Source organism: Myodes glareolus, chromosome 4, assembly GCF_982192425.1.
Source record: "Myodes glareolus chromosome 4, mMyoGla1.1, whole genome shotgun sequence".
Classification (NCBI taxonomy): Eukaryota; Metazoa; Chordata; class Mammalia; order Rodentia; family Cricetidae; genus Myodes; species Myodes glareolus.
In genome coordinates, this window is record NC_142029.1 from 109,849,157 (window position 1) to 109,861,793 (window position 12,637).

The 12,637-nt window shown below is 42.1% G+C and overlaps 1 protein-coding gene across 3 annotated transcripts in view; it reads left to right on the forward strand.

Moving 5' to 3' along the window:
* Positions 1–12,637, forward strand: part of Fat3 (FAT atypical cadherin 3) — a 459,541-nt gene that overhangs the window by 342,418 nt on the left and 104,486 nt on the right. For all 3 annotated transcript variants that reach the window (XM_085689898.2, XM_087905857.1, XM_085689900.2), the window contains exon 6: positions 6,649–6,788. In XM_085689898.2, the coding sequence (XP_085546024.2) occupies positions 6,649–6,788 (140 nt within the window). The remainder of the gene's footprint in view (positions 1–6,648; positions 6,789–12,637) is intronic.

The window sequence follows — 12,637 nt, forward strand, 5'->3', positions numbered from 1 at the left end:
GGTATCTTTGTTTTACTTAATTGACATCAATCTTGCCATTTTTTTTTCATATGACCATCCTTTCAATTCCTTCTTCATCTCTGCTGCCATATTTGAGATGGAACATCTTCTGGCCCCATGAGAAGTATCTTACCACCATCTCAGCGGTTGTTCAGTTTCTTCTTTCTTGATGCAAGGAAGCATTGCACATGTCCTCCTGGGAGCTGCCTTTTGCCTGCCTCGACACCTTTGCCCATTCCTTTACCAGCTCAGTTTGCAAGCATCTCTTCTTGGATAACAGTGTTCCCTGTCCCTTGGGCGAGCATCCTACCTCTGTCCACTTACCTGAGGCTGCCCATAAATGGTAAATCTCACCAGCATGCCTTTCTCAGATGCTCAGTGTGGTCAGCCACCTGCATCAATTATTCGGGCCAGTCTGCAGTTCTTCGGCATCTCCACAAGTATGCAGGTTAGCGGCCACAGGCTTTCCATATTGTGTTCTCAGTGATACTGTGTGTTTCTACTTATGTTTGTCCCATCGCCATTCTGCACCCTCAAGTGACTGAAGAATACAGAGACTGTTGGGGATGCCTCTGGCAACCATGCTAACCCTGCTGGGGACTCCTGGCCCTGCCCAGAGTCAGTGTGACATCCCATTGTACACTACTCACAATAGCCTCGCTAGTTCAAGGAGAAAGAGGAGTTTACAGAGAACATACTTCCTGGCATCCAAATATAATTCAGGAATGATATGCAAAGTATGGCCTTAGTTTTCGTGTCTCTTTATCTCCGTGTTTCTAAGCACTGCGCTCTTCCCTAGATTACCTCCTCATCCATTCTACTGCATGAGCAAGAACGGTTTTTTTCAGTGAAGAATCCCAGGACTGGGATTCTGTACATTGGTCTGGACTTCTCCATCGCGGACATTTCTCTGTAAATCTGGTAACAGTTTGTCAAGTTTCTTCTACAAATTGAACTTACTGGGCCTTCTGCCCAAACAGATCATGATTTATTCCCATCCTCACGTCCCGCCAACAGTGTCTTGAGATGCCAACTTTTTCCTTCACTGGAGGACATCGGGTCTTTCTCCCAGGTTCTGGCGGCTTTCAGTAGAGATGCTGCCCTCTACCGAGTCTCCTTCCTGAAAGCACAACTCGTCTGCCAGAGTCATATTTTACCCAGTGTGCTGACACGCTCTTCCTTCTTTTAAAGCCCTTCATTTGCTTTATCATCTTCAGGTGTTTCGTCCTACTGTCAAATTTTCTTGCATATTTTTCCTTTGTGAGTCTTCCCTTCCTCCTTGCCTAAGCACCATCTTTGATCAGACTAGCACAGATGGGACCAAGAGAGGGCAATACTCCTTAGTATTTAATGCTACCCATGACCTGTGCAGAAATACAGGGACTAGCGTGGGATAGGTGAGGTTCACGTGGATCTGAAATAAAGCCTCAGGTTCCAACAGGCTTTGCCCAAGTACTCTTGTGAAGTACACCCGGTGTTTCCACCACAGACCCTGTGCATCCAGACACCCACGAAGAACACACTGAGAGGCCCAGGAAACACCATCCTGATCTGGCACATACCGCTTTAAACCGCTCAGCATGGCGAATCCTCATTCAGTCAAACAACAAAAATGCTTTAATCTCCCCTCCCCTCCACAGCCTGCTTTCACTTGCACATTTCCAGACTTCCATGAGTTTCTTTGCCTCTGACAGGATCCCAAAGTCACAGAAACTCCATGGGAGCAGCACTTTGTCCCCATGCCCAGACACTTGCCTTCTCTTGACTCCAAAGAGACGGCTTTCTCTGTAGCGAGAGACTCTCTTCAGCTCTCAGAAACAAGCCCTACTTATAACCAAGCTAAGAGAGCTGTAATTAAAAGGAAACAGAATAAAATTCAGCTGTTGTGGATTTGAACAGCCCAACACACAGCATGCTCCCTCTCCTTGTTAAGAGGAAAAGAACAAAAATAACCCACAATCCTTTGTGGCTTTGTCATGGATCTTCACACTTCTCAGGAGGCTCCGATTTCCCCTCAGCCATCCCTTCATTTACATACCCTCCAATGTGCCGACAATCTGGTTCTCAGCTCGCCCCAGAATCTCATCCTGATGGCAAATATTTGAATTGTAAAGGCCGCCATCATTACCAGCTCTGTGCTAAGAATTGAGGCATGCTGATCTCCAGTTTTTAGCTTTTACCTGAATCAAATAGACGCTTTACCTTGCATACAGATAGCACATGAATCTCCTGACTTGCCTCACCCAATGTCAGGAAGGAGAAGGCCAATATTAGCAGGAATCTCTCAGGGCCGGCCCTCTGTGCTGGCCTCTCAACTATCCTTCTGTGTTGATAGACGAAGGCTACCTTGGTCCTCAGTGGGTTGTAGATCTCTGACTTGGAATCCTTAGCTGTTGCAGTCTCAGGTTCCACCTGTCCTTTTGTAACCTTGTCTCCTGCGCAGCCACAGATCATGCAGGTCTGGGCCAAGAAGGTGAGCCACTCTTCCCCACGGCGCTGGTAGTAGCTTCATCCTCAGCCAGGTGTGTCCAACCTTGTGAAATTGACACATAATATAATCCTCCAATTAATGCTTGAGAACGACAATTACTCTACTAAATGTTTTTTTTTAAAAAAAAAAAAAAGAAAGAAACAAATCTCGAGTTTTAAATAAGTCTCTAATTTTTTTGTGCCTGTGATTTATTTGGGAACTGGGTAATCAACAACATGAACTGATAAACTAGACGACATCAAGATAAAGCCAGCCTCATTGAAAAACCTTGTTAGGAAAGACCAGTCATGGCCTTGTCGGCCATCACAGCTCTTCTCCGCCACATGAGGCTGGACACACCTCAGAGCTCAGTCCACCCTAACCAGGCAGCTCCGCCATCGGGGTAAACTCTGTGCAGCTAGGCGGTGGGCATCAACCACTTCATCTCTCCCATTCTAACTGTATCGCACACAGGACCCTATTTTCTCCATGGCAACAGTGTCATTTATGGAATCATATCTGAGGAAGTTTTAGCAAAATAATAAAAGTCTAAAAATACTTCACATATTAATTATTTTAAGAAAAGGAACCTTGGAGTAAATTCTAGGTCTCTTTCCCCCTTCCTGCCACTCTTTCCTGCCCTCCAGCTCCAGCCCGCCATTTAAAGATCAGCCTGCTGTGTGCTTGCTTCATTCCAAGGCAGAAATTTATTCATGATCACACCGTAACTGGCACCGACTGCCTTTCCTTCAGTCGGGTGTACATGCTGAACTTGAACGAACAGCTTGTGCACGGCTCCCTTCATTCATTGAGATGCAGTTGCTCAGGATTTTGGAAGCTCCTCAGTCACACCTCCCCCTGGGTGACTACTAGATTTGGGTTGGTATTTTTATAATTACACGTGCAAGAGCCGAGTTATTTTCTAGAGGAAGAACCTGGAAGCTGACAGAGATGGCACCAGCAGGCCCTTTTTCCTCCGTCAGGTGTGCCCTACCTTTTGAGATGGAGAGATGATATAATCCATAAATCTCAAACCTCAAATGGGATACCCACCTTTACAAAAGAGCTTTATTCCGTTATACCCCAGGGAACTGAGCAGTAGATGCTAGCTCCAAGTGTTTTTATCCATGTCCCATTTCTAGAGTCTTTCCAGGGCCCCTCCTTGATACATTAAATTTTATAATATTATAACAGAAATTCAGTATGCCTCTTCCGCTCTGCCTTTACTCTATGACACCTGCCTTGATCAACAATGGTTCAAGAGAAATGTCCCTAAAGTGAATTATTGTCATGTGGGCTGTTCACAACCTCGCTTTTAACTATCTCTGCCGCACACCCCCGCAGCAATGCACAGGCTGTGACATTTCTGAACCCCACTTTGCTGGGACTCGGGCCAGCTCTGCAGTGTCCTTTTCTGCCCACGTTTTCTTTGGCCTCATGCTGTTGCACCCAGCACACTCTGGCTTTGCATGTTCTGTTACTGGCTCTGAGGAAGCACATCTTACCTAAACGGAATGCTGTAGCGAAGATGGACTCCTTGTATTGATTAATGGCCTCACCCCAGATGATTTGGACTTGTTTTCTCACAAAATTGAAATCACCTTTCAGGCTAAAATGGAGCTTGGAAAAACAAGACCTGGGGGAAGGCATGGAGTCATTTATGAAATAGGATGCTTAAGAGTAGGTTATTAAATTGTGTGGGGGTTGATGGTGAACTGCTGGTCTAGATTCTATGTCCCTTGTCAGAAATTCGTTTGGAAACTTGGGAAGATTTTGATTTAAATGAAATCTTGGCTTAATTAGGAGCAAATGTCCTAGAAATGAGTATTATAGTATGCTGGCCACATTGGTGGATGGGAAAATGTACCAAGGATGCTAATAATCTGTCTCTTCTATGACATCAAAAGTATCTCATCAAGAGTGTTTAAACTGCAAAAACTAATGAAGGAAACAAATACAAACATGGCATATGTAGGCAAAGAGGAAACGAGGGGATTATAAAAACAAATTTGCAAAAGTTGCCAAAATATTAACAAGAGCAGAACTTATGAAAACACATATAATCTACATAAATACACATAAATACTCAAATGTTATACCCCTATGCAGGAAGGTGAGAGTGTGCTTTGCACAGGCTCTGAAGGGCCACAGCCAGTGAGAGCAAGAACTGAAACTGGACTCCTTTGCTCCTCTTGCCTCTCAGCTCCGTTTTCACTCATCTTCCAGATGAGAAATAATTTGCACAATTCTCTTCTATTGACCCTGAAATGTGTGACTTTCCTAAGTAGCTGGCTCAGGAGTGTGAACACTGTTCCTCCAGAACAACCGCAGTTTAAAGAAAACTCTCAGTCTTCATCCTTAGGAAAGGGAGCAGCAAAGGGAGGGGCCGACCGTCTGCTGCTGGCTGAGCTGTAACTGAGACCAGGAGCTAAGATCCCCCAGAAGGAGCTTAGAAGCTGTAGCCTTGTCTTTTTCTCATGGCTTTGGAGGTTGTTATTACCTTTCCTTGAGGGTTTCCATGGCAAAGGTGTTGGTTTTGTTTTGTGTTTTCCCCAGCATTTACTTCTTGGAGGTAAATGATCGGTCTTGCTACTTGAGATGACTGGAGCCACCCATCATCCAGATCAGCTTCCTGTATTATTCCGTGAGCAAAGCAAGAAAGCACACGCTAAGACCCGCTTCTTTTCTCAGGCTAGGAACCCCCTCTTCCGAGTCCTCAGAACTCTTCTTTGGAGTTAGATTCTAGTGGCTCTCGGTAAATCAATTAACGACAGTAATTGGAAGATGATTCTCTTCTAGATGAAACTTGGGAACATATATTATCTCCAAGCAACTCACTGGTACCCCTGTATCTCTACAGATTTAATTAAATGTTAAAGGCAATTATATCCTCTCCAGTAATTAAAGAATCCTATGTGAACATGGTAGCTGCAAGCAGTTGGTACTTAGACTATACATGCCTATATTTTTAGAAAGAAAACAAAAAACCGAATTGTTTATTTTTCACTGTAGCACAGATTTCAGTAATTCAGATGTGACTCTTTACCCCCTTCACTCATCTGCCTACTTAATATTGTAATATCATGAAAATGTGTTGTTAAATGACCAGAAAAATAAAATCCCAAGACTGTAGGAAGTAAAAAAAGCCAAGCTTTTCTATTCTAAAATATGAAATTCAATAAATGCATTGCCCTACATACTAAAGTTATATAAAATTACCATCTGAAATCAAAAGTATTTCACACATGCAATTCCTGACAAAAATAAATAGCACTGGTGAACATATACTGACATTTAATTAAAATTGTTCCAACACTTAGACCGCTATCTTTTCTCTTCCTTAAAAAGGTCTCTAATTTGGGGACGTTTGTAAGTGACACTTCTGTTCAGAGATAAAATGATCCCAATTCTAACCATCTTAAGTATGTCTTTCAAGACAAAAGGACAAAAGACAATTTTTTTTTCTAAAACTTTGTGTAAATTGTCTTATAAGTTCACTGGTGTTATATCCGCAATATAATACCCCTCTGATTTTAGGATTTCATGTTGCTCCTGTGAAACCAACAGAACATGCTATAGAATTAATTTACATTGCCAAGATGCCAAAAACATTTCTCTGACTGTCCCAATGTTCAGAGAGACTCTTTTTCATTTGAAATTCACTTTTTAAAATTTTTCTCATCTTGCTCTATTCATAATTTTATTTCTGACACTTAATTGAGGGACTCTGAATCCTACCAGCCAAATGTTTACCAACAATCCTAGAATAGACCTGAAAGTATCAACTCATTTGTGTTCATTGTAATTGGAAGAGTTTTTCCTGAGAATGTATTCTACCAGAGAAAAAGTTCAAGAATTCCTGAAGTTTGCAGCATGGTAGCTGGGAGGGTTTGGGGGCTGTTAGCTTTCTCAGTATTTTATGGAGTTTTACATTAATGCTGGCATTTTTATTTACAATTCCTTGGTTTTGGGGTCCTTTGTTATGCTTATAGAGTAAGGCTTTTGAATACTAATTAAGTTAGAAGTAGTAAGGTCCCATTTAAGAGTTATGAAATTGAGCCATAGGGATATGCCAGAATATGTATCTACATAAAAACACCCTGTAAAGATGTAAGCCTCCAGACACTTAATACCTTCTCAGATGTGCTAATTTCATGTTGTTTCTGTGAAATCATCAGGGGGGAATTTTGACAGCTCTTTTGATGCAGAGAAGGGTGTTGGGACAATTGTCATTGCAAAACCTCTGGATGCAGAGCAAAGGTCGGTCTACAACATGAGCGTGGAAGTCACCGATGGAACCAATGTTGCTGTCACTCAGGTAAGATGTTGAGCTACTGATAGTAAGAATGTGAAAAGGTCTGCTAAAGAGAGAAATGGAAGCAATGAAAAGGAGATCCAGGGAGTAATAAATTATGTCCATGGATGTTTAGTGTTCAGAAAATTGTTTAGTGAACAAGTGGGACGAAAGGGTCTAGCAGTGACGTTGTAGAATTATTTGCTGCCTCTTTCAAGCTGACTGCGGCTGTTTGCTCGTGGAAGAGTGGTGTGCATGTCTTTCCTGGTCATTTACTGTGGACTGTTGTAGTTGACCACAGTCAGCTTGCACGGAGCCTGTCTATGTTGTTGGTGTTAGCACAGCATGAGATTCTTCCCCTCCTCGTTTTATCAATCACTGAAATGTAAGTTAGAGATGGCCACGAGCCCATGTTAAATTCTGTACCGAGATAGAAGTTACCTAGCCAAGGTCAAACAGCCTCAATAAAGGGCAAGACTGAGGCCTGGGTATCCACTGTAGTCTCTGTGTTAGGGGCTCTCTGTCCTGGCTGCACCTCGTACCCTCTGACCCGGAGCATGGTGAGAGCAGGGCCAAAGTCCTGACAGCCGGAATCCAGTCCCAGAGTCCCTGCTGAGGTTACCATGCAGCTGGGGTTGGGAGCTTCTCTTCTGCTTCTTGAGTGCCAAGGAAAGACATTGAGAGTTAGAAGGAAACTTCTGAGTTAGCGTCTGACTCAGAACACTTCTAAACTTCTTCCCAAGGGAGACTGACCCAGTGCTAGCTCTCAACACAGTGGATTTACCGTAAATATAAGATTTCTGTTTTGTTATTCAGAACCATAAGCCCAGCCCCATATGGCACACACTGAGGCTCCACTCTTTCTCCCTGCTTCCCTCTGTTCCCACAACACCAGCAGACACGAATGATTGATCTGGACCCTGCTCTCTACTGGACCCAGATGGATATTCAGAATTCTTCTCAACACATTTAGGTAGTGAGTAAGAAAGCTTTGCCAAGCTAGAAGCAAGCAAGTGATGATTTATTTTAAATATGATTTACACTTTTGTAACCAGGAAATTTGAAAGCAGGAGGAAGGAGAATTCATATGCTTGTCCAGACAACTGTCTCTTGGTCTGTAGATGCTGCAAAAAATGCCACGTGACTGTTTCCGTGTAATCAGAGAGTAGTAGAAGTTGAGGGGACAATGGGGTTTATTCCATCTGAGTATAGCTATAAATAGAAATGACTCGTATATAGACAGCCAGTGTGTGACCGCTCCTGACTCTCACTTTGGTCCCTTCCTACTTATCGGGTGACTACAGGACCCTGTTTGCCTTAGAGAGTCCCACTTACACCTGTTAACCTGGAATATGTATTAATAGCACCCCATAGTGTCTGATAATTGACCCAATTGGGACAACAGATTATGTATTCTTCCTATTTAAAACCACATCAATCCTTGGTATTTTCTGAAACTCAAATCTAGACACATAAATGAGGCCCCCTGGCTGAGGTTCCATGGGAACTAGGCAGTAGAAGAGTATGCTAGAAGATCAATGCCAAACAATCCAAGTGCAGTATTTCTATGTTGTTAGTGCTAACTCATTTTAAATGGGAACTTGAACTATTTTTTTTTAAATTAGTGGTTTCTTATCATAGCCAACCCCCAGCTTTTCTGTGCTAATTAAAAATTCAAAGCATATTCTAGCAAAATAAAAATAATCCTATTCATTTCCAGACTTTCCTCTGGGTTTTAAAACCAGTGGAATTAAGCAGTATTCAGTGTATCTAGAATGTATAATTCATTAAATATTTTCAGAATGAATGAATGAATAAATAGATTCTACATATCCAGCAGGATCTATCTAGAAGGTACGCCAGATCTCTGAGGCACAAAGCATTCATGTTAGCAATGGCGATAAAAAAAGTTAGCAGAAAGACATTTAGAATTCCAGTAGGATGAGACGAGCAACAATTTAGTAGCATTTATTTCATAAATATTTTTTCAATCCATACCATATGCAGAGAACTAAGATGCTTAAGGTCACAGAGGTATAGTTTGAATTGTTTGTTGTTTCAGGCAGGATCTCGCTGTATTGCCCATATTGGTCTCAAACTCCTAAGCCAAAGCAATCCTTCAGCCTCAGGTCACATAGTCAGTGGAACTAAGGCACACTCCACCACACTAAGCTAGTAATGCAGTTTTAAGGCCAAATGTCTAATCTACACTCACTAAAATAATATGGAATTGCAAGTCTTTGAGTGAGACCTTTTAAAGGAAATTTGTCTGAAACAATGCTTTTCCAAGCTTATATACATTCAGACTTGAATCCAGAATATTCACAAGCAGCCTGAGAATTGGGGTGAACTTGTAGGTCCCCTTAGCAAGAGCAAATTAAAGAGGTTAATAAAGGACATCATGAGATTTTTCTTGTCAAAAAAACCCATGTCATGCTCTTCTCAGGAACCATGCCCTTAAGGAATGAGAGCTCAGCTTCCAAAGCACGCACTGTGTCCTCATCAAGACCACGGCCAGCGGAAGGCCGCGGCAGTGTTGAACCTGTCTGTTTACCAGAGTTGGTCAGCCCAGACTTCCTGAACATGGCAGCAGGAACAGTTCTCTGCAACAGCGTCAGGCATATTTGAACAAAAGAGTGTTTTGGAAATAAACAGAGCATTCTAGACATCTTTAGAAACTACTAAAATGCACTCAAATCCATGACTTTAGACAATGCAATGACTCTACCACCAAACAGACACCTTTCTCCATGTAACGTTAATGTCCTGGAGTTTCCAGGCCACCTGTTCAGAGCTCCATGGGGCATTTATCTCTCCTTTGTTCACATGACATCGTAAAACACAGTAGGACATGGGCTTCTCAGCAGCCATAAACAACATGTTGAATTTTACTTCACAAATATCAAATAAATCAGAGCCTCAGGGATTCAGTGTCAACATGAAACCTCACTTCGTCTTCAGTCTCGTCCCGCTCTTCTGACTCTCACAGATTCCTGTGCCTCCGAGCTACAGAATCTGAAGCTACATAAATATCCCTTCTTTCTGAGGATTGCCCAGGCTGAGTACAGCCTGTAAAGGAACCTGTGCATTTCACATTACAAAGATACCAAGGAACAAAATAGGAAACCAAAGCAATCGACATGTGCAGAAGCCACCTGATGAGGTGGACAGACACTTCTGCATGAAACTGCAGGTTTTGACAAAGGATGTCATTGTTCTTTTCATATTACAACACAGTATGGAAGTGATTCCCATATCGTCTTAGAAAGCCAGAGATGAGAAAGGAAGTCTGCATTGAAAGGGAAGGATGAAAGAGAGAAACTGTCTCTGGACGGTCTGCTTCAGGCAAAGATGAAGAATCTCAGGATCCCTGGTAGTCATAAGCAACAGGACTGGAAAGTATACAGGTAGTGGGGGGCACACAGAGAATGGACTGAAACGCCAACAAGGAGTCACCATCTATCCCAACCTAAGTCGAATTATAGAAGTTTAAGTGGATCCCTGCCCTGGTTCCCAGACAATACACTTCCATTTGCAATAGAAAAGAGCTAAGATGCTTTATTGAGATAGCTAACAAGTTAGGGCAAGACTGTTGGTCACTTTATCCTACTAAAGATTCATGGAGTCATTTAAAGGGGGACCAGAGGCTACTTAAATTGGCTTCCACTAGTAAAGATGGGTAGATCCCTCAACTTTCATAATGACTTTTTTAAGCAGGTACTAAAAATACTCATTATAGACAGAATTGGTATATCCCACCTCCCCTCCAAAAATATCCATACTCTAGATGTCCACTTTAGAATCTTGATGTATTACATAACTCAGCAGAAGGGATTTAAGAGATATAAGATATAATTAAGATCAATGGTCTCCACAAAGGACCTATCTACTAGCAAAGACTTGACCGCCAACTTTTCCCAGCTGGAATTGGAAAGGAAGGAAAGGGACAGGACAGAGAATCCAGTGCAAGGCAGATCTGAGACAATTTGAATATCTAGGGCCTCAAGATGTTGGGGATCCAGTAAGGAAACAAGGACCCCAGTCTCATAACCAGATGGCACTATATTGAGCCTGAATGAGGAAAGAGAATATTTAAAAACGAATGTTTCTATGTCAACCCTTTGAGTTTGGCCTTGACCTCGGTATTCAGATCTATGAGATAATGATAATACCAGGTGTTATGTTAACACCTAATTTATCGAAGTTGGTAATGACTTATGTGCCAGAAATATGAAACACATTGACTACTGGGATTTACAGTTTACTGTTTAGGTCAAAGGCCCAATGCAATGTCAAGTGGTTTGAGGAGAACTTGAACTCAGACCCACACAGGCAGGCACCAGAGCCTGCTCTTTCATCCACTGTACTGTGCCAGCTCTCAAAGGCAATATTAAGCCTTCAGAGTCTGTTCTAAGGCAGGAACACACCTATTTAAGTTGGTCTCCTGGGAAATACAATACCTGTATTCTTCAGACTGCCTCCTAGCTATCCTAGGTCCGGCCTCCTCTTAGCATAGCTTCAAACCCAAGACTTATGTTGCTAAGGATGATTCACAATACTCTCTGTACATCTGCCAAATCAGTCAGAGCTACTGCATCTTCATAGAAAAATAGAAAACAATGTAGAACATGGCTCTCCCAAAGGTTCATGGATGAAAAGGCATACAAATATATAAAACTAGATGTTTTCATAGTGAGACTCAACAAGTCTCATTAGGAATGTCTATTTCCCAGTAACCTTGGGAAAGTTGAATCTGGAGTTATTATCATTCTTTTTCAGGGAGAAATAGAGACCCAGACTGGTTAAATGACTGCTTGGGTTCACAGGAAAGAGATGCAAGCCCATTTCTTCCTTTGCAAAAACATGTTATTTGTAAAACATTCCTGTATATGTTTATGGCTACAAAATATGCAACTTCATCCAGTAGGGAAATTGTATATTGTACAGTGAAAAAGTATTGAGCCAGAATTGAGTGGCACAAGTCCAAGTTGGCCCTTGACCTGTGTGTATTCCCGTGGAAGGCAGCTCATTCACTCTGCCTAAGACTCAGTCTTCTTCTCTGTGAAAGAATCCTACGTGCTTCATAGATTGTTGTAATACTGAAGATGAGAAGGTTCTTGGAACTATCACGTGCTGAACGCATACAGACTTTATTAATACAATCTGATACTCAACTTTAAATTGAAACATACCTGATAGCTATAAATGACATGAGAGACCTTTATTGTTATATGTGAAGGAAAACAGAGATAATCTTGGCCAAATAGTAATCTAAAAGCTATGTTGATTTGCTTCAGAGACTTGAGATATGTGATTTGTTTGTTTTTATTGAGCTACACATTTTCTCCCATTCTCCTTCCTTCCTCCCCTCTCCCATTCTGCCCTTCTCCAGATTGTAAAAATATTTCACCTTTTACTAAAGAGTGTGCGATTTTTAATATCTTTTTCTTATTCAGGGCATGCTTTGTGTTTGTAAAGCTAGAAGAGCAAGCTCATAATTGTGGCTCTACAAGCAAGCCTGACATTAAACATCTCCTTCCATATCTTCCCAAACTCTCCAGCTCTAATAAGCAGCTACTTGAGTGTGGCCTGCAATGACTGGCGTGGAGTGAGGAAGAGCTATGACCAGATTCCCAAACTTAGACTTGAACCCCACCCTGCGGATTGCACCACTAAGGCTGCTTCGAGTCCCTCACTGCCCTGCTCACTTAGGACAGATTTTACCATGAAAATGTGTCATCTATCTTGATCCTTTTCTCCATCCACAGATGCTTCAGATGCTAAAGATGTTTGTTAGCTCAGGAGACGTCTCAGAAAGCTCTCCTCCCACCTAGAGTTTGCGTACTTCCATGTTAGTGTAACGTCATTTGCCT